Source organism: Sphaerodactylus townsendi, linkage group LG03, assembly GCF_021028975.2.
Source record: "Sphaerodactylus townsendi isolate TG3544 linkage group LG03, MPM_Stown_v2.3, whole genome shotgun sequence".
Classification (NCBI taxonomy): domain Eukaryota; kingdom Metazoa; phylum Chordata; class Lepidosauria; order Squamata; family Sphaerodactylidae; genus Sphaerodactylus; species Sphaerodactylus townsendi.
In genome coordinates, this window is record NC_059427.1 from 161433623 (window position 1) to 161454608 (window position 20986).

Consider the following 20986-nt stretch of genomic DNA (forward strand, 5'->3'; position numbering starts at 1 on the left):
GCTCTTGACTTAAAACTCTCTGTGCGAAAGGATGACTGTGTGGATTCATCAGTGTCTTAAGGTTTTAGGTCCCTATGACCTGAAAAATTTACAACATGTTTATTGAATCCGAACATATAGTTTAGTTATTAAAACATCTATATCCCTCCTTTCTCTGCGGTTCAACGCTACTATTCTCTATATGTTGCAAAGTAGCACTGTAAGGTGCTGAACCGGATTTCTAAAAATGGGAATAGTTCCATTGATCTGTTTTCCCTTTTCTTATGCAGGGAAAGCCAATCCCACCTCCCTTACTTCTCTCCATGGGAAGGACCAGGATTTACATTATTCAGTGGAGACTCCATACGGCTACCGCCTAGACCTGGACTTTCTGAAATATGTGGACGACATTGAGAAAGGCAACACCATTAAGCGCATTCCGGTCCACCGCCGACCACGTTACAGCTCATTGCCACGGGGTTATGGTTATACTGGCTCATGGTGGACTTCCACTGAGTCCCTTTGCTCCAATGCCAGCATGGACAGTCAGCATTCTTCCTATTCTTATTGTGGACGCAGCTTCTACCCGCAGTATGGCCACGCAATGTCGAGCAATTTCAATGCCCGTGTGGAGAAGACCTTGTTGGATGCCAGAAAGAAATTAGAAGACCAGGCAGGCTCAGGAGAAGAGGTCAGGCCCAGGACAAGTGGTCTCCAAGGCCTTAGCAACAGCATATCTGGATCCACAAGCTCCTTGGTGGGAAATCAGAGCTTGTCCCGTCAGCCTTCTTACAATGGCTCACAGCAAGGTGCTCCTGGACAATTCACCCCAGTCAGTTCCGGGTTGTCCACCCCTGTCTCACCAACCCCAGGACATCTCCAGTATGTTCGGGAGCAGATGGCTGTGGCCTTGAAGAAGTTGCGTCTGCTGGAAGAGCAGGTGAAGATGGTACCAGTGCTTCAGGTGAAGATCTCAGTGCTGCAGGAGGAAAAACGGCAGCTCAGTGTCCAGCTCAAAAGCCAGAAGTTCTTGGGCCACCTGGGGGAGCTTGGCAGGGGCAAGTCCAGAGGGGAGCTCTACATAGACATCCCGGAGGAGGGGGCAGGAGAAAAAACAGAGGATGGCAGTGTGAGGGCCGTCCACGGAAGCAGCGTGGATAAGAAGGAGGTGAGATCAGTGGCTGTGGGGATGTCGGCTGAAGATATGCAGGGTGGTAAGTGTGATGTAGGGGTGGCAGTCAGGGAGGAGGAGTTGGGCTTACCTTCCCCAGAGGAGGAGCAGCAAAGCCCAGCCGTTCATGCCTTGTCAGCCAAGATTGCAGTCCTAGAGACCCAGCTTAAGAGAGCTCTTCAAGAGCTCCAGGTTGCCCACCAGAACTTGGAACATAAGGACAAGGAGGACAAATGGACATCCACAGGGGATGAGAAAGACCTGACAGAATGGGGAGCAGGGCAGGCACAGGATGGCAGGTCCTTCAGGAGACACCAAGAGGTCACCACTGACAGGAACACAGTTGAGGTTGTCGCCAGCACTGCTGTCCGATTCGACCACCAGCCACAGAAGGCAGAAAGCCTGGAGGCTAAGGAGTCTGGTACCATCCTCAGCTGCTTGGCACGCAAAGATCTGGGGAGCAAGGAAGCCAAGATGCCCCCCTGTTCCACATGTCACAGCGGTGAGGTGATGGAGACCACGTTCCCTGTCCACGCTGGCCCTGTGACCACGACGACCACATTCCATTCCGTGAGAAAGATCAGCATCATCAGCACAGAGGCGGAGAGGATGGGAAAGCAAGAAGCAGGTAGGGGTCTGTTTGTCCTTGAGGAGAAGAGGATCAGCCCATCCCCTCTTAGGTAGTAGTGGCCACATCTTCCTGCAAATCCAACCCATCTTATACCTTGTGGTCCTGCCCAAATCCAACCCATCTTATACCTTGTGGTCCTGCCCAATAATTCTTGTAAGATATCCAAAGTACTGATAAAAAGCAACAGCGCTACGAGGGATTCACATGCCATGGTTACCTGAGATCCAAAAACCTCAGGCAAAACCCCTCCCCAGAAACCCATCCACTATGTGTAGAGCTTGGTGTTTCCTCTGAGCTGAATGAAACTTAGTCAGCATGGTGTAGTGTTAAAAGCGATGGACTCATCTCTGGAGAACCAAATTTGATCCCCCACTCATCCACGTGAGTGGTGGACTTTAATCTGGTGAACCAAATTTGTTTCCCAGTCCTACACATGAAGCTGATTGGGCTAGTCACAGTTCTTTCAGGATTCTCCTAGCCCCACCTACTTCTCATGGTATCTGTTGTGGGGAATGGAATGGAAGGAGTTTGTGAGCTGCTTTGACTCTCCTTCCAGGTGAGAAAAGCAAGGTATAAATTTGGCCCAATCTTCCCAATCTTGGTGATTCTTAAAGTCACCTACAGCAATTCTTAAAGTCACCTACAGCAATGATGCAGATTTGATGGCTCTACATTTAAAAAACCGCACCCACCCTCAGACCCATTAAAATTTCCCGTAAGTTTTAATAACCTCAAAATGTTCAGACATTTGAAAAAAAGCAGGAAAAGATCCATATCAGTATTGAGATTTGACTTTTTTGGCTCCCCCCCCCCCAAAAAAAATCAGGTCTATTAAATTGGAATCCTAAAAATCCTGAAAAAAATGATGCACTCCCTAGTCTTCAGTTACACTCAGAGGTGGGATCCAGCAGGTTCTCACGAGTAGGTTACTAATTATTTGTGTGTGCCGAGAGGGGGTTACTAATTGGCGATTTTGCCACGTGATTTTTGCCTTAGTTACGCCCCTCCTCTCAGCAGTAGCGCGCAGAACTTGAAGCAGTCTAGCAGGAGGTGCACCGGCGTGCGTGGCAGCCTGCGCCTGCGTGCATTCGTTTCCAGCCCAAGGACCGGCGCAGCGGCTGCTTCCTTGCCACAGCCCCGCCCAGGAATGCCCTGCCCCCGGAATGCCTGGTCACGCCCCCGTCGTGCCCCGCCCAGCCCCATTGGCACTACGCCACAGTTTGAATCCCACCCCCCATGGGAACCTGTTACTAAAATTTTTGGATCCCACCACTGGTTATACTGTCCTTTTCCCCTTCTCTGGACTCATCAACAATACATGAACAGTTCTTTTTTCCCCCCTTTGCACTGCAAATACACAGCAAAGCTCTACTGTTCCCTCTCCACCCCCTGCAATTCTTCTAACAAAAGAGTTTTGTGTATTTAAGATGCTGATTTTTACCAGCTGCTTACAGCTGAAAAGAGAAGTTCTTAAAGCAGCCTTTGATCACAGGATGCAAACTTCAGTTATGGGGCCCAATTGGCCCTCAAAGGATATATCAGAAAAGCTCTCTCAAGTTTGGGGGCAACCTGGGTGAGCCCAACTAGACTCAGCCATCTGCTGTGACTCTTCTCTTCTGGCTAGGATTTGTGTGCTTAATGCTGCTAGTCATTATGGGATAACTAGCCCCAGACTTGGTTTCTGGGCCTGGGGTGGGATGGGAGGCTGCAGTTCGGCAAGCCATCGGTGCAGCATCAGGTTCTCAGGTGCCATCAGGGGAAGATGGAGAAGATATGAACACAGGAACTTTACAACTAGAAGTAAAACTAAATTATAGTGGCTATGAACAGTGGCGTACCGCCCATTGGGCAAAGTGGACAGTTGCCCAAGGCACAGAATTTTTTTGTCACACGGGGCGCCTGATTTCTAAGCCCCGCTCACTCTGGCTAAGCCCCACCCACTCTGTACGGTGGTCCACAAGCCACCAGAGGCAGAGCAGGAGGATGGGGATCTCCGCGTCCAGTGAATTTGGGCTACTGTGGCCGTCCGGGAAGGGTGATTGCCGTGGCCTTCAGGAATTACACTTAGAACAATTGCTAATAACAAACAGTTCCCAGTAACACAAAGAAAATGTGTCCAAAATGTCAACTAGGGCTGCTTCTTCTCTACCTGCACTTCTGTGGCTCCAGCTTGGGCTTGTAAGGAAATTATCAGTTCCCTCAGTCAAGCTCTGGGCCTTTCCTCTCCTGCTGCAGGCCAGACTGATTGAGGGTGACGGGGCTCTTGCAGTTGGTAATATGTGAACAAACCCATGCTCCTAAAGCCATAAGTGCAAACCTTCCAATGGAAATAAAATGCAAACATGAAAATGGGATGGGTTATCCTTGCGCAAGACTTTGTTGACCAGTTTGGAAGTCAGTGAATAAAAGCTCTGAAAGGGTCTTCCACCGTTTCAGCTGCATCTATCTTTCTGTTTGGCTGTCTGCCTGGAGGGTTCTTGCATGGCATAAAACCTTGTATATTGTTCATTCTAACAATACCAGTCTGCTACCGGTATGAGAGCACTGTCCTTGCTTGATCTTGCTGCTAACTGTGGGCAGGGCAGTGGCGTAATGATAACGGGGAAGGGCACCCCACCCTGAGTGCACACCATTGGGGTCACGGGGGGGGGGGGCAGAAATCATCCACACTCTTCCCTCTTCCCCCTTGCTCCGCCCCACCCCACCAGCCAGGCCCCGATGGCCAGGCTATTTTTTCAACCGGCTGCCAGCTGAAATATAAGTGGGTGGAGGTGGAGCTCTGCAGGGGGGCACCCCCACACCCCTCCTGCTTCCCTCCCTGCCCCATTATCCAGGCCCTGGCAACCAGAGCAGGCTGTTTTTTTCAGCCATCTGCTGGGCCCAGTTGCCATTTTGCCCTGGGTGCCATTCCCTCGCCCCCCAGGGCAGGGTTGTGGGTAGCCCCATCTTCCCAACAGAGGTAGAAGAGCAGGCTGGTCCAGGGCAACCAACATAATGCAGGAGCCATGACACCCCATGTAGTGAGTAAAGGTTTACACAAGTAAAGGGGCCAGGGCTGATGCTGTTGCCTGTCTCCTCTTTCAGAGACCCCTGATCCCTCAGCTACCGATTCCTCCCATCTGGAGCAAGTGGTTGTGTGTCTTTCCCAGGGCTCAGATGCACCAAGTAAACAAGAGGACCAAGGTAAGGAGACTGGGGTAGATATTTGGCTGCAAGATCCTCTGCAGAGGCACCTTTTAACTGCTGCTGCCTTTCCTCTGTTTCCCCGTAGCATCGTTCACAGCAGGAATCCGGTCAGTCGCAAAGGAGGAGGAGGCCACAGACCTTCCTAGCAGCCAAAAGAGGTTGCCACTGGTGGGAGTCAATGGCGGGTATGGGAAAACACAATCAAATGGGAGGCCTTCCGGTTCATTCCTGACTTCTGGGATGGAGTTGTGGCTACAGAGAGCAGCTTCACATACACCTGGTGGCCTGTTTAGACCTTCACCTGGAGTATAGAATAGGACGCTTTGTGGGAGCTGGCTCTTCAGTTTTCCCTCATTGCAGCTTTTAGATTGTGCCATCCTTCCATTCCCTTTGTGGGGGTTCCAAACTGGAGTAGTGGCGAAATCCTCCACATGGAAGTGATTTGAAGGCAGAGGTCCATACCTGGATTCTCTGCTCCACTCTGGGAGAAATATCTAGGTCTAGTCTCATGAACATTTCTGGCCCTTCTCACTACCTGTTGTCATTCCTAGGTATGAATCTTCTTCTTCTGAAGACTCCAGCACAGCAGAGAATGTCTCAGACAATGAAAGCACGGAGAGTGAATACCATGAGGCGAGTGATGGGCTCCTTGCAGTGCTGGCATCTGCGGCTGAGTCCCCAACGTTGCCTCCAACAGCTGCAGAGACATCTCACCCTGGAGTCCCCACTGAAAAGGGGGAAAGACAAGTGGTAAAAAGCAAGGAACAAGAAGGAAATACTGGGTAAAAGAGAGCTGCGCTTGACTGTAACTATTGTTTGTCTCGTGGTCTTCTGTGGAGTCACACATTGGCCTGAACCTCAATGCAGGACTTCACAGACCGTCATCTGTCATAATCAGGGCTACCAGGACTCTGTGCCCTTTTCGTGGTTAAGCCAGGTGACATCGCTAACTGCTGTTACATCTAAGAGGCACTCTGCATGTGCCCAGAAGCATTTCTGATGACAAGTATAAGAACAACTGAGGGGAAAAAATGGCTACCACAAAATTCCACTGTCAGGCAAGACTGTCAAGTGTATGTGTTTGATGTTTTTTCAGAGGATGCTGAGAGCCCGTGTGTGATAAATAACTCGATAAAAATGGCCAGACCATCATAATTTATTTTTATTTTATTTATTTATTATCACATTTATATACCGCCCCATCCCCTAAGGGCTCTGGGCGGTGAACAACAAAATAATATTACATAAACAGTAATAACAATAAATATATATAGCATCATTAAAACATAAAATTACAGTGTTCCACTTGGCGTCCAGTATTAAAACTATCAATAAAAACCCCTCCCAGAGAGGGGGGCGGTAGATCTAGTCACGGCTCCCAAGATGTTAAAAAGGGAGAGACAAAGAGGGCGCTCACCCTCAACGGCTGGCCTCCCCAAAAGCCCGGTGGAACAACTCGGTCTTACAGGCCCTGCGGAACTCTCCAAGATCCCGCAGGGCCCAGACAGTTGGAGGAAGAGTGTTCCACCAGGCAGGGGCCAGGGCTGTAAAAGCCCTGGCCCGGGTGGAGGCCAGCCGTGTCATTGAGGGGCTGGGAACCTCCAGTAAATTGGCCTCTGCTGATATGCTTCTATGAAACAGAAAACACCCACATTTGCTGAAAAATGTAAAAACAAAAAATGGGAAGGAGGAAATTACAAAACATTAAAAAAATAGAAGCATTAGTGCACTTGAGCAGATAACAGACAGAAATAATATCAAGGTGCTGCATGGACTGGGGTGAATGATGCCAGTTGTAAAGGGGAACAAAACACAGAGCACAAGCAAGTGGACCTAGCAGTGGGGGCGATGGAGGAAAGAAATAAGGTGGGTTGTTGCTGTTGATGCCACCACTGCCACCAAGGCAGAAGAACAATGTTGCACTTACCTCTAACTGTTGTTTGTTGAGTGGTCTTCTGTGCAGGCACACATCCCTCCCTCCTTCCCCATTGTGGTCTGCTTTGTTTGCTCCCTCTGACAGTGTGGAGTTTGAGTTTGTTTTAGTTCTGCGGCAGCCAGGCCTAACGTACTACCAGGAGAGAGGAGGAATGTTTAGCTTCCCAATACCGAATTATCAGTTTCTTGGCAAAAGGCATACTGTAATAATTATTCCCCTTGTATCCGTTTTTACCTTTTTACACACACATTCACACATAAAATACCTTCGAAAAATGTCAACAGTTATTTCTGCATAGTTAACTATAAGATACAGTTTGGTTTTTTGCATGAGTCCAAAATTCTTACTCACAGGTATACAGGCAGGCTCAGCCTCACTTTCAGAGTTTTATTCAGAGCTCTCATGCTTATAAATTTTTTTAAAGATTACTTCCTATTACAGTAACCTCTAATATTGCCTAACTGTCTCATTTGATTTGGCTCACATTCTTAACGAATTGATTTCTTATAGACATCAAAAACCCTATAAGATTGCCTGTACTTATATATTCTCAGATAAATCCACTAAACTTTCCTTTTATCATGACAACAGAATGTCATGACTGTGTATTGATTCCACCATAACGAGCAAAAGGGGTGGTACACAACCACAAGGTAGTAAAGGACAAAAATGTACCACAAGGCCACACCTTAATACTGACAAAGTAAAGCCTTCAACTGGAGTGAAATTACAACAGACGTTTTACTTATGAATTTCATTGCAAACTTAAATGGAAATATACACAAGTTTACAAGTATGTAACAAACCAGCCACCTATACAAGAACAAGCTAGCCAGAAATCTAGACCTCATAATGAAACTACGACCTCATAGAAATTAAGGACGCTCCACTTGTTGACCATTTTTTGCGTATGAATCATTCTTGGAATTCACTATGCTTTGGAGTTTTAGCCCTTATCTGATGTGGAGGAGAATGTGGATTGCTTTGAGAGTTTCTTTATCTTCCATTTGAATACACTCCACCCCTCTGGTTTGAATCAGTCAATTGACTTTCAACTGTTTTTGTAATGAGGGGATGATTGCACCTGGCTGTTCTCTCTCCTCTTTGCGGATTGTATAATTAGTCTTGTATTCTGGCTCCTTAAAGGACTTTGTGAGAAGAGGGAGTCAAGCTAGCAGAGCACAGTCCTTTTTGGTATCCTTTATATAAATTAAACATACCATACCATATATTTTTTAATTTATTATTTTTTGTTTACATTATGGATGTTGGTTATAAATTGATTGTATTTGTATATACTGTTTGGTTTTTTGTAGATTATCCCATTTCATTGTAACAAGTTGTGTTTCTTAGTACCATTCAGTTTGTAAGTATAAAAATGTTATATTTGGGGCTGAGGTTTCCTTGTGGACTTTTCTATGTATTTGCATTTTGGTTATCATTTTTACAGAATGAGCCTTGGTATTACATTACAAGGTTGGCATTGAGTCTAGATTTCTGGCTAGCTTGTTCTTGTATAGATGGCTGGGTTGTGACATACTTGTAAACTTGTGTACATTTTCATTTAATTTTGTAATGAAATATATAAGTAAAAAGACTATTGTAATTTCACTCCAGTTGAAGGCTTTATTTTGTCAACATTAGAAGAAGAAGAGGAGGAGGAGGAGGAGGAAGAGGAGGTGGAAGAGGAGGAGGAGTTTGGATTGATATCCCCCCTTTCCTGTCGGAGACTCAAAGGGGTGTAAAGGATTCAATGGTGTTGATGGTGAAGTAACCTTGAGTGCGTTCCACAGCCCGGGCGATGGGCCAGCTGCATCGGCGGAGGCCTTATCTTTGCGCGGGAGATGAGGACTCCGTTCCCATGGGAAGCAGGAAGGGGGATGGGGTGAATGGTGTTATAACCTGTGCTTCTGGCGGGAAGTGTCATTCCTGCCACTACGTGTACGTGAGCTTTCTAAGATGTCTTAATAAACGGACTTTTACATCCAAAAAGCCTTTTATTTCTGCTTCTATGGAATTCCTTACATTGTGGCAGGAATCCTAATTCAATATATTCCTAGTACAGTGGACCTCTGGTGTCTTGACATGGAGAGGTTGAATGTTACTGCGGAAGGTGCGGTAGCCCCCAAAGAGGGCTCCGACCTTTCCCTTCTGGATCTGGAGGAACCGGCAGGAGAACGGGCCTCGCGGGTGGCTCTTTCCCGTCCTCGTATCAGCACGAGTCTTCCTTTACTCCGTTGGAACGAGGGGCGTGACGACGACCATGGGGACTTCCATGAGACGTTTGGGGCGCTGTCTATGGATCGAGCGCCGGTGGATCGGATCTCTACCCGTTTTCGTGTGGATTACAAACCTCAGATGCAACCTGTCATGGAGGAGACGGGCTTGACCACCTTTCATGCGGCAACCCAGGAATCCATTGAACGATTCCTGGACTCGTATTTTGGTGATGCTCCCAAAGAACCACCGTGGCACAGCACTGGGGCCCGTCCGAAGGATACTGGGACTAAACCTGGGATTGGGAGGGGTATCCGTACCGTCTTCCAATCGGACCCCCCTGATCCCGGGCCAGCGACCGCACCTGAGGTGCCCCGGGGAGCCACCGGTAGCTACTGTGTCTCCGATGTCTCGCTTCCAGGCGGCATTTAAGAGTCCGAAGAAACCCTGCACTCCCAGCCGGATCTGTTCCCCCTCCCATCGAAGGAGACCCGGGATGCGGAACTGGGGCGACTGCGCGATGCCCAAGAAGCATGGACCCGGGAACGTCAGCTATGGGAGGAGGAACGGGCACAGTTGCAGCAAGAGCGCGAAAACCTGCAGAGGGACCGGAACGGCAACGCAAAGAAGTCCAGCTTCGAGTTGGACCGTGCCAAAGATGCGCTCCAACGACAACATGCCCAGAATCTGTCAGTCCATGATAAAGTCCTGGAACGTTCCAGACTGGATTTACAACGGCAACGCGAAAGCGCTTCAGGCCCTGCGCACGCAAAGCGAGCTCACTGCAGCTCTTAAACGGGACGAACTGGCTAAATTGGAACGAGAAAAAAGCTGCTCTGCATGCGCACCAGGATGCATTGACCCGCAAGGAGAGGGAGCTGGCTGCGTTGGAGAGGGAGCTAAGGAGGCAGCAGACCAGGAAGCCCCAAGTTGGAGTCTATGCTGTTACTGATCACGCTGGCGCCAGGGGCCACGCATCTGGGTCCTGCCACCCAAACGCCAGCGGCACCGCCAGCGCCCCCAATTCCGGCACCCCGTACAACAGCTGCCTGCCCAACCTGTTCAACCAGCGCCAACCACCGCCCCAGCAGGCGCCAAGAGCGATGGAACGGGCTACTATCGCCCCGATACCAGCCCGCTTCGATGGGACCGCTTCCAAACCCCCCTCCTTCCTTTTGCAACTCAATCCCCACTTGGAAGACTATGATGATTTATACCGCTCTGAGCGCGAAACAATCCGGGACATCGGCTCAGTCCTGGATGCGGCAGCAGCCGACTGGTTATGTGACTCTTTTGGATTTGCAAGATGAAGACTCTCGCACGGTGCCCGCATTCCTCCAAGCCTTAAGAGCGCGCTTCCAAGATCCAGGCGCCGAGAATGAAGCTATCCGCACCATCAAAACTATCCAGCAAGGCAACCGCCCGTTTGCAGAATTTGCCCGTGAATTTCGTCGGCGGCGGCTGCTCGACTTCCTCCTGAGTGGCCTGAACGCATGAAATCGCGAATACTTCTCGGATGCTGTGGACTGGCAAGCTGCGTGAAAGCGGTGTTTTAATTGGGTTCCTCGTACTATTGCGGATTGGATCCAGTTGGGGTCCCAGGTGGCGTCTCGTTTGGAATACGCCGTGCCGGAGGCCGCTTCCATGCCCAAAACCCACCACTGCGCCCACCAAGCCAAGCCCAGCCGCCTCTACCGAAACCACCTCTGAACGCCGTCGCCGACTGGGATTGTGTCTTTACTGCGGAGGGCCAGGTCATCTAGCCGCCAACTGTCCTAAGAAACAAAAACCAACCGCTCAGCTACGCGCACTCCATCTGCCAAGCCACCACGCAGATCGGGGCCGCCTTCACGGGCTCGTCTAAAGCGGTCATCGAAGGCTGACCCAGAGGAGGGGGAAGCAGCTGTTTGCCTTTCTTCAGCCCCCATGGACCTGGGTCCAACGACTCCTGACGCGGTGAGTGAAGGCAGCGCTCCCATTACTGTCCAAGCCGTTTCTGGCCAACCCCGCTAAACACACTCGCATTATAGCCTCGGCCCTTGTGGATTCTGGCTGCTCCCACTGCTTAATGCGGCCCCAGGTGGCGGAGGAGCTAGGTCTGGACCAAATTCCTGGCTAAGCCCATACCATTCACCCAAATGGGCTGACAGCCCTCGAGAACGAAGGACCGGCCCAGTTCAAAACACAGCCGGTTCTCCTCCAGCTGCGCCGACCATTGGGAGAAAATTAGTTTTATTTTGGCACCAGTGGCCAAACACTCCATAGTTTTGGGCATGCCATGGTTATTGTTACATGAACCAAAGTTCATTTGGAAAAAACGGATCTTAGAATTCACTGACCCTCCCTGCGGTGAACACATGAATTGGGAAACCCAACTTCTCCTGACACACCCCCCTCCCTGGCTTCTTCAGCGATTGCTCCCGATTCTATTGGCATCCCACCTGCGTATCATTGATCTAGCCAGAGTTTTTCAGGAGCAAGAATGCGATCAGTTGCCACCCCACAGAGACACTGACTGCAAAATCGTTATACAACCAGGGGCGCAACTGCCCAAAGGTAGAATCTACCGCATGAGTCCCAATGAGGAGAAGGAACTGCGTGCCTTCTTGGACAAGAACCTGGCTCGCGGGTTCATACGGCGGGCTACCAAACACACACACGCTTGCTCCCGTTTGTTTATAAAAGAAAGATGGGTCTTTACGGCTTTGCACAGATTATCGAGGTCTCAATGCGGTCTCCCTGTCCAATAAATATCCTTTGCCTTTGATCAAGGACCTTTTAGATGCACTCGGCAAAGGGCGCATTTTCACTAAATTGGACTTGAGAGAAGCTTACTACAGGGTCAGAATTGCTGAAGGCTATGAACACTTGACTGCGTTTAACACAAAGTTTGGACAGTTTGAATACTTGATAATGCCATTCAGGTTACGTGGGGCCCCCGGGGCTTTTATGGCCCTTATCAACGAAGTTCTCCATGATTTATTGTACAAGGGAGTTGTGGTATACTTAGATGACGTTTTGATTTACTCACAAACCATAGAAGAGCATGAAACATTGGTTCGAGAGGTATTGAAACGCTTGCTCAACAATTCTCTCTTTGCCAAACTCTCCAAATGCTGTTTTCACCAGACCTCCATTGACTATTTGGGTTACCGGATCTCGCCCGAGGGCTTAAAAATGGATCCTGCTAAGATTGACGCAGTCCTCCAATGGCCTGCCCCCACCAATCGCAAAGAGCTCCAATCTTTTCTTGGTTTTGCTAATTTCTATCGTGACTTTATACCCCAATTCGCTGAACTGACTCTCCCTCTCACAGACCTCTTACGCACTAAGGGTAAGATCCACTGTCCGCCAAGCCGGGCCCCCTTTCCTGGTCTGAAGAGTGTCAAACAGCCTTTCAACTCTTAAAGTCTGCGTTTACCACCGAACCTATCCTAAAGCACCCTGACCCAGATCTCCCGTTTGTGGTTCACGTGGATGCCTCGGACAAAGCACTTGGGGCAGCCCTGTTGCAGAAAAATAAAGATGGTAGGCTGGTTCCGTGTGCTTATTTGTCTAAGAAATTCTCTGGTGCTGAACTCAACTGGACTGTAGGGGATAAAGAGACTGCGGCCATCAAAGTAGCACTCTCCACTTGGCGCCACTGGCTGGAGGGGGCTAAACACCCCTTTCAGGTTTGGTCGGATCACAAAACCTGGCAGCTCTTTCCACCCCCCTCAAGATGTCCGCAAAACAACTTCGTTGGGCCGATTTCTTTTCTCGTTTCTCTTTTACAGTCCATTTTTTCCCCGGGAAACCAATAAACTGGCTGACGCGGCTCTAGCCTACCCGGGGAGGGTGGAGCTGCCTTCACGAGACATTCCACGCACTATTCTCTCCCCTCCCAGTTGGGGCTGGCTGTCACCCGATCTCAAACGTCCACTCCTCCTCCACCCCCCATTCCTAGTCTCTCAGATCTCTCCTTTCCTCGCGGGAACTTGAGGAGGCGGGGCTGCACCTTTGAGCCTCCAGCGGAAGAAAGCGACTCCCACCATGCGTTTGGAGAATGGAGTTTGGCGGAGGGGGGAATGTTGGTACGTGCCTCCCTCCGCCAAGCAAGTTCTTGAAGCTTGCCACGATGCCCGCTCGGCTGGACATTTTGGCTTTCTGAAAACTCTGCATTTAGCCCGTGGCAGTTCTGGTGGCGCGCAATGCGCAAGGACATTGAGGCATACATTAAGGGCTGCTCGGTTTGTGCAGAAGCCAAAACCATCCCTGAGAAAGCCCCATGGGCTATTGAAACCTCTCCCGGTGGCCTCCCGCCCTTGGGAAGTCATCTCCATGGATTTTATTACAGATTTGCCCGAAAGTCATGGCAACACGGTTTTGTGGGTGGTGGTAGACTTATTTTCTAAACAAGCTCCATTTTATTCCATGTGCTTCCATCCCCTCCGGCTCCTAAATTGGCACGGCTGTTCATTCAACATGTTTACCGTCTCCATTCCGCCCACGTTAAGGTGGTCGCCGACCCCTGCCCCCAATTCATTTCAAAGTTCTGGAAGGCGTTTTTGGGGTTGTTGGGGGCCGCCCCGGCCATCGCCGCCCCTACCACGTTCAAAGTGACGGCGTAGACGGAGAGAACGAACAGAACCCTAGAGCAGTTTTTACGTTGTTACACCAACTACAACCCAGACAATTGGTGCGAGCTTATTCCGCTTATGGAGATGCGCCTATAACAATGCGGTTCATAGCAGTACAAAGAAAACCCCCTTTGAAATTGTGTCTGGGCGCTCCTTCCCGCCGTTGCCACAACTACCAGCGACAGCGTTGGACCCTCCAGAGTTTCAACAATGGATTTCATCCCTAGCCGAGGGATGGAAAACGGTCCAGACCGCCTTACAACAAGCTAAGGACTCCAAAAGCTGCAAGCGGATAAACACCGCTTCGATTTCCCTCTGCGTGTGGGCTCTTGGGTGTATTTATCTACAAAAAAATCTCAGGGACGTGCATAAATTTTCCAAACTTGGCAAAAGATTCGTGGGACCTTTTCAGATTACCAAAGTGATTAATGATGTCACTGCCAGCTTAGATTTGGCTAACTCTATGAGTAACATTCATCCTGTCTTCCATTCCAGCTTGCTCAAGGAGGCTCCCGCTTCCGATGCCTGGCACGACCAGCCGGAGAGGCCCCCGCCGACTGTTATTGATGGCCACAAGCACTCACTTAAATTCGACGCTTATCCTGGACTCCTTTAATCGCAACCGCTTGCAATATTTAGTCTCTTGGGTGGGATATTCCTCTGGGTATAATCAATGGGTTTATTCCGAAAATATTGACGCCCCCACCCTTATTTCTGCTTTCCACCGCGCCTTTCCGCATAAACCTGGGGGGGAGGGGTCTTCTTTAAGGGAGGCAGAGTGTAAAGGATTCAATGGTGTTGATGGTGAAGTAACCTTGAGTGCGTTCCACAGCCCGGGCGATGGGCCAGCTGCATCGGCGGAGGCCTTATCTTTGCGCGGGAGATGAGGACTCCGTTCCCATGGGAAGCAGGAAGGGGGATGGGGTGAATGGTGTTATAACCTGTGCTTCTGGCGGGAAGTGTCATTCCTGCCACTACGTGTACGTGAGCTTTCTAAGATGTCTTAATAAACGGACTTTTACATCCAAAAAGCCTTTTATTTCTGCTTCTATGGAATTCCTTACAAGGGGCTTACAATCTCCTTGCCCTTCCCCCCTCACAACAAACACCCTGTGAGGTGCGTGGGGCTGAGAGAGCCCCGAAAAGCTGTGACTAGCCCAAGGTCACCCAGCTGGCATGTGTGGGAGTGCACAGGCTAATCTGAATTCCCCAGATAAGCCTCCACAGCTCAGGCGGCAGAGCGGGGAATCAAACCCGGTTCCTCCAGATTAGAATGCACCTGCTCTGAACCTTCTATGCCACTGCTGCTGTAGCTGTAGCCTCATGGCATTTTTTTGTCCTTTACTGCCTTATGACTGTGTGTTGGCTGGTCTTTGAAATTTTGCTTTTCCAAGTGCTTGACTGGGTCATGCTGATGTGTCTCCAGATCTTCCACACCATTGTCAGATTCTTGGTAATGTAAGTCAGTCTTTTTCCCTAAATGAGTTCCTTATTCTCCACAGATGAGCTCTGCACGAAAAAATCTCCCCCTCCCTCTAATCTTCCCCCTCCCCAACACCCCCTGCCTTATCTCCAGGGCTCTTAGGTACTCTTTTCTTCTTTTCATTCACTGTGAGCCCTAAGTCCTCTGCCCTTTTTTCCCTCTTTCTCTGTCCTTAGGAAGGGACTCAGCAACGAATTGCTCTCAGCGTGTCAAGTCCTGCAGAAATACCTGGAGAACCCTGAAGCACACATGGATGAAGCAATGGTATTTTGTCTTAAAGTTCTTCAAGGTGGGGAAGTGGCACTTCAGTGTGTGAAGTCCCTGGGTTTGTGGGCAGGTATGTGTAGAGTTTATGCAAGTAGATAACAGATCTGGGGTGCTGTGTGGTTTCCGGGCTGTATGGCCGTGTTCTAGCAGCATTCCCTCCTGACGTTTCGCCTGCATCTGTGGCTGGCATCTTCAGAGGATCTGATAGTACAGCAATGGCAAACGTTTTTGAGACCGAGTGCCCAAACTGAAACCCAAACCCCACTTATTTATCGCAAAGTGCCAACCCGGCAACTGAACCTGAATACTGAGGTTTTAGTTTAGAAAAAAACGGTTGGCTCCCTCTTCCTCCTCCCCACCCGTTTGAGCAGGGGCCAGCCTGCTCTAACCTCCAGCAAGTCCCGCGCGCACCGCTCTGTGCCTTTCTAGCATCTCTGCCTCCTCTGCGCCCCCCCCCCTCGGGCAGCAGCCACCCAGAACACAGGCACCAGGCCTACCAGCCAAGTCCTCCCTGCTCACCGTGGTGCACGCACGTTGTGCTCAGTGGCCAAGGCCAGCCTAGATGTGTGTGTGTGTGTGGGGGGTGATTTTACACCCCCCACATGACGAACTCAGTGTGTGTGTGCCCACAGAGAGGGCTCTGAGTGCCACCTCTGGCACCCGTGCCATAGGTTCGCCATCACTGTGATAGTAGGAAAGCAAGTGGAGTATATATACCTGTTGGAGAGTTGGGGGGGGGGGGGACCATTGTCTGTTAACAAGTAAAGGGTGCAATTAACAGACAATTGTTAACAGACAATGGTTCTTTCCCCCACCCTGGACACTCCAACAGGTATATATACTCCACTTGCTTTCCTACTATCAGATCCTCTGAAGATTCCAGCCACAGATGCAAGCAAAACGTCAGGAAAGAACACAGCCATACAGCCCGGAAACCACACAGCGCCCCAGTGATTCTGGCCATGAAAGCCTTCGACAATAGATAACAGATCATTGGTTACCTGTTCTCTTGGAGAGAAGATATCTTTTTTCTTTGTGGGTGTGAAGTGCCATTAAGGACTTAAGGCAACCTCATGAATTAATGTCCTCCAAAATACCCTATCATTAACATTGCTGAGTTCTTGCAAACTAATCAGTTTTCCTAGACCAACCTTGTCTTCATGCAAAATCCCTATTACCAAGATATTATAGCTCTCATCCTAAAGTATAAGTCTGAACCAGACAGTAAAGGCCACTTCAAGTTGAATTAATAAATGAAGTAACTTTAAACATACTGATTGGGGGGGGGGGGTTGCTGTTGTCCCTGCCATGTTTCTCAGGCCCATCAGCTGCCTATTTGACTGTTGCCTTCCCACCCCCCTCCCCACATTGCTGCAGAAACGGGCATATACAATAGTGCTTCACTCTTGGCTGAGGCTGTCCTGCCACAAAGAAGCCGATCCGGAATGGGTCTCTCTGCACTTGGCTGCTTTCCGGGCCCTTTCCACTGAGCTGCTGGAGTTCATAATCAATATGGCAGATGCCAATGGAAATACAGCTCTCCACTACACCGTCTCTCATTCCAATTTCCCTGTGGTCATGGAACTGCTCAGAACAGGTATGTGTAGCAGCCTGGAATTCCTTTGCGCAAGGAATTCTGCCATGGCAAAAAGCGCTTTCCTCTACTAGCACGTTTGGCATTGGGACTTCAGATTCTCAGTGCCGCATGGTACAACTGCCAAAGTCTCACAGGCACAGGTCCTGGGAACTAGGCAGCATTTGTCAGATTTTGTGGGGAGCATGGAGGCAGTGCATGGAGCTAAAGGAGGTGTCCAACAGTAGCTGTTGTTTATATGTTACATTCCTTGTTTATGTGTTACATTTTGTCTTCACTAATATGTCACAATAATCGCATCCACTTAAGGCTTCAATTCTTAATAAATTATGAAAAAAACCATGTGAGACAAATTCATTTTACATTTTCATATTTCATTAAAGAAACTGGATAATATAATCCGTGTATTAAGGAAGCAAACTCCAAGTTCATACAGCCCAATATACAGTTTTCTAATATAGCCTCTATATCTTATAAAGAGTCCAATATAATCTTCACTTGGACTGGAGGAGGGTGGAACCCAGGGGGGAGGTCGCTTGGACAGGCACCGCGGTAGCAGGCTGGCTCCTGGGCTGGCCTGCGCCGTGGCACCTGCCTGCAGAGAGGGCGGGACACTGCAACAGGCAACCTCCCAATCTCTGACTCTTTCTTCAAAAGGGGCGGGGAGCAGAGGCGTATCTAGGGAAAATGGAGCCCATGGCAAAATCTGAGTTTTCTGCCCCCCCTGACAGCGCCCAGGTCTACCACCCGGAGCTGGTGATAGCACCCAGGTCTACTGCTCAGAACCAGTGGTGGTACCCAGGTCTACCGCCCGGAGCTGGCAAGCACAGCCCGGGTTCACCCCTCCCCACACGTGATTAGATGGTGTGCGCCTGGGGACATGTGATACAGGCTGGGAAGAGGCAGGGCTCAGCGGCATGCAGCTTGAACGCATGCCACTTCATCACATGGGGGAGCACCCGTGCTCCCCCACATGACGAAACAGTGTGCACCCGGAGCATGGGATACCCCATGTCCGCATTAGCAGTAAGCCACTGCCCACTAGCTGCATGTCTTCACTTCCAAAAGTGGGACGCTGGAGAATGGGAAGAAGCCGAACCTCGGTGACTGATTCCCTTCCCTTTTTAGGTTTGTGTCACGTGGACCAACAGAACAAAGCCGGTTATACGGCCATCATGCTGACGGCGTTGGCTGCCACTCGCTCTGAGAACGATATGGAGACCATTATGCAGTTGTTGAAAAGGGGCAACGTTAATGCCAAAGCCAGCCAGGTATCCAAAAATCTCAGCAGCGTTTTGCTAGGTGGGCTGTTGGTGGAGAAGCCAGTGGAGAGAACTGCTGGTGTTCTGATTTTGCCAAAGTTGTTTGAACTTGCCAGCTTCCCTACTTGGAAGAAAGGTGCATCTCCATCTGAACGATTTAATGCTACTCGTGTATAAGTCTACATTTTTTGTGCTGAAAAAGCCCCCCCCCTCGACTTATATGTGAGTGAGGGTCCCACAATTCTTGTGTGGCGTTCCCCCTCTCCCATCTTCGCTCTCTCCTGCCTTCTTCTCTGCCTTCCCCCTTTCAGCTGCTTTCTCTGCCTCTGCTTCGCTCTCTCCTGCCTTCTTCTCTGCCTCCCCCCTTTCAGCTGCTTTCTCTGCCTCTGCCTTCTTCTCAGCGGTGGCTGGCCCCTGGCTCTCGGCGGGTGATAGCCAGTCGACCTGGGTGAGCTGGACAAGCTGCAGGATGGAGAGGTCAGTGGCAAAGACATTTGGATTGGTGAGATGGGGGGTCAGTGGCAGAGACCCCCAAATACCACCCGACCGTATCTGTTTTTATTTTTGAAATTTACCAGTAGCTGCTGTGTTTCCCATCCGAGACTTATTCTCGAGTCAATAAGTTTTCCCAGTTTTTTGTGGTAAAATTAGGTGCCTCGACTTATATTTGGGTCGACTTATACACGAGTATATATGGTAATTTTTTTGTGTGGGCCTGGCTCAGATGGTTTCGTACATGCAGGCTCAGTCTCCCTCTCTCCCTGAGGACTCAGGCCCCACTACAGTTAGTTATGGCCAGACTGCACTTCCCTATAGTCTTAAGATTCCAAACTGGGATTTTGGCATCTTGGGGGACAGGACAAACACAAATGGTTGCTTGCCAGCAACCATTTTCTAGCCACACATAGTAGAAGAAGAAGGAGAAGAGTTTGGATTTATATCCCCCCTTTCTCTCCTGCAGGAGACTCAAAGGGGCTTACAATCTCCTTGCCCTTCCCCCCTCACAACAAACACCCTGTGAGGTGGGTGGGGCTGAGAGTGCTCCGAGAAGCTGTGACTAGCCCAAGGTCACTCAGCTGGCATGTGTGGGAGTGCACAGGCTAATCTGAATTCCCCAGAGAAGCCTCCACAGCTCAGGCAGCAGAGCGGAGAATCAAACCCGGTTCCTCCAGATTAGATACACGAGCTCTTAATCTCCTACACCACTGCTGCTCCTAGTAGGTGCAGGAAGAGGGAAAGGTAAATGTATGAACCTGAGAATCTCTTGTAGGTTGCCACTTTTTCTGAACTCCTCTAGCTGTCATTCTCATACCACCTGTGTGAGTGTGTCTCTCTGTTTCCTGCGCACACAACAAGAACAACTTTGCTGCTTTTAAAGCTGCTTTTCCTTTCATTAAGGTTTCCTGAGTAGTACTGTCACTCCATGATAGCTTCAGTAAGGTTTGTAAACCTTTGGCCTGCTTGCTCAGAAAGGCCTTTTATAGATTTCTTTTCCTGAAGGCATTTTTACAAGGAAAGTCAGCATGAGACGATGATGAAGAAGAAGAGTTTGGATGTATACCCTCCTTTCTCTCCTGTAAGGAGTCTCAAAGGGGCTTACAAGCTCCTCCCCCCCACAACAAACACCCTGTGAGGTGGGGGAGCTGAGAGAGCTCCGAGAAGCTGTGACTAGCTCAAGAGTCACCCAGCTGATGCGGCTCACCAGATAAGCCTCCACAGCTCAAGTGGCAGAGCGCGGAATCAAACCCAGGTGTCCAGATTAGAGCGCGCCTGCTTTTAACCAGTACGCCACTGCTGCTCCTGATCCAAATGTACACTGCAGCATCAAGTTTACATTTACAGTTCAGCCTTAATATTTCAAGGTTTTGTGCTTAATAAGTATTAACGCTTGGAGCAGGCTTCTCCCCTCTTCCCCCCCCCCCCTCTTGTGTTCAGCTCCAACCTTTCCCTTTGCAGGCTGGGCAGACGGCCTTGATGCTGGCCGTCAGCCACGGGCGCCAGGACATGGTGCATGCCCTTCTGGCTAGTGGTGCAGACGTCAACGTGCAAGACGATGACGGCTCCACAGCGCTGATGTGTGCCTGTGAGCATGGCCATGCCGAGATCATCTGCCTGCTGTTGGCCACTGAGGGCTGTGATGTCACCCTTGCGGACCACGTAAGTTCTGTCTGCCTGGAGTTGCTTGCTGGAGGAACAGGGGCGTACCGTCTATGGGGACAACAGGTAACCCACATCCCCTGGCGCACATAGACCTGGGTGCCAGCACTAGCTCTGGGCAGTAGACCTAGATGCTGCTGGTGGCTCCAAGTGTTTGGAGAAAAGACGTCTGAGGGGGGATATGATTGTATTCTATGCAATTATGCATGGGGTAGAAAATGTTGACAGAGAGAAATTTTTCTCTCTTTCTCACAATACTAGAACCAGGGGGCATCCATTGAAAATGCTGGGGGGAAGAATTAGGACTTATAACAGGAAACACTTCTTCACACAACGTGTGATTGGTGTTTGGAATATGCTGCCACAGGAGGTGGTGATGGCCACTAACCTGGATAGCTTTAAAAGGGGCTTGGACAGATTTATGGAGGAGAAGTCAATCTATGGCTACCAATCTTGATCCTCTTTGATCTGAGATTGCAAATGC

At 49.8% G+C, this 20986-nt stretch overlaps 1 protein-coding gene across 4 annotated transcripts in view; it reads left to right on the plus strand.

Moving 5' to 3' along the window:
- Positions 1 to 20986, plus strand: part of KANK2 (KN motif and ankyrin repeat domains 2) — an 85809-nt gene that overhangs the window by 57509 nt on the left and 7314 nt on the right. For 3 of the 4 annotated variants that reach the window (XM_048490144.1, XM_048490142.1, XM_048490143.1), the window contains exons 4-11: positions 270 to 1778; positions 4866 to 4964; positions 5053 to 5152; positions 5519 to 5749; positions 15399 to 15486; positions 16867 to 17086; positions 18212 to 18354; positions 20302 to 20502. In XM_048490144.1, the coding sequence (XP_048346101.1) occupies positions 270 to 1778; positions 4866 to 4964; positions 5053 to 5152; positions 5519 to 5749; positions 15399 to 15486; positions 16867 to 17086; positions 18212 to 18354; positions 20302 to 20502 (2591 nt within the window). The remainder of the gene's footprint in view (positions 1 to 269; positions 1779 to 4865; positions 4965 to 5052; positions 5153 to 5518; positions 5750 to 15398; positions 15487 to 16866; positions 17087 to 18211; positions 18355 to 20301; positions 20503 to 20986) is intronic. The other variant, XM_048490145.1, reaches the window with a different exon arrangement.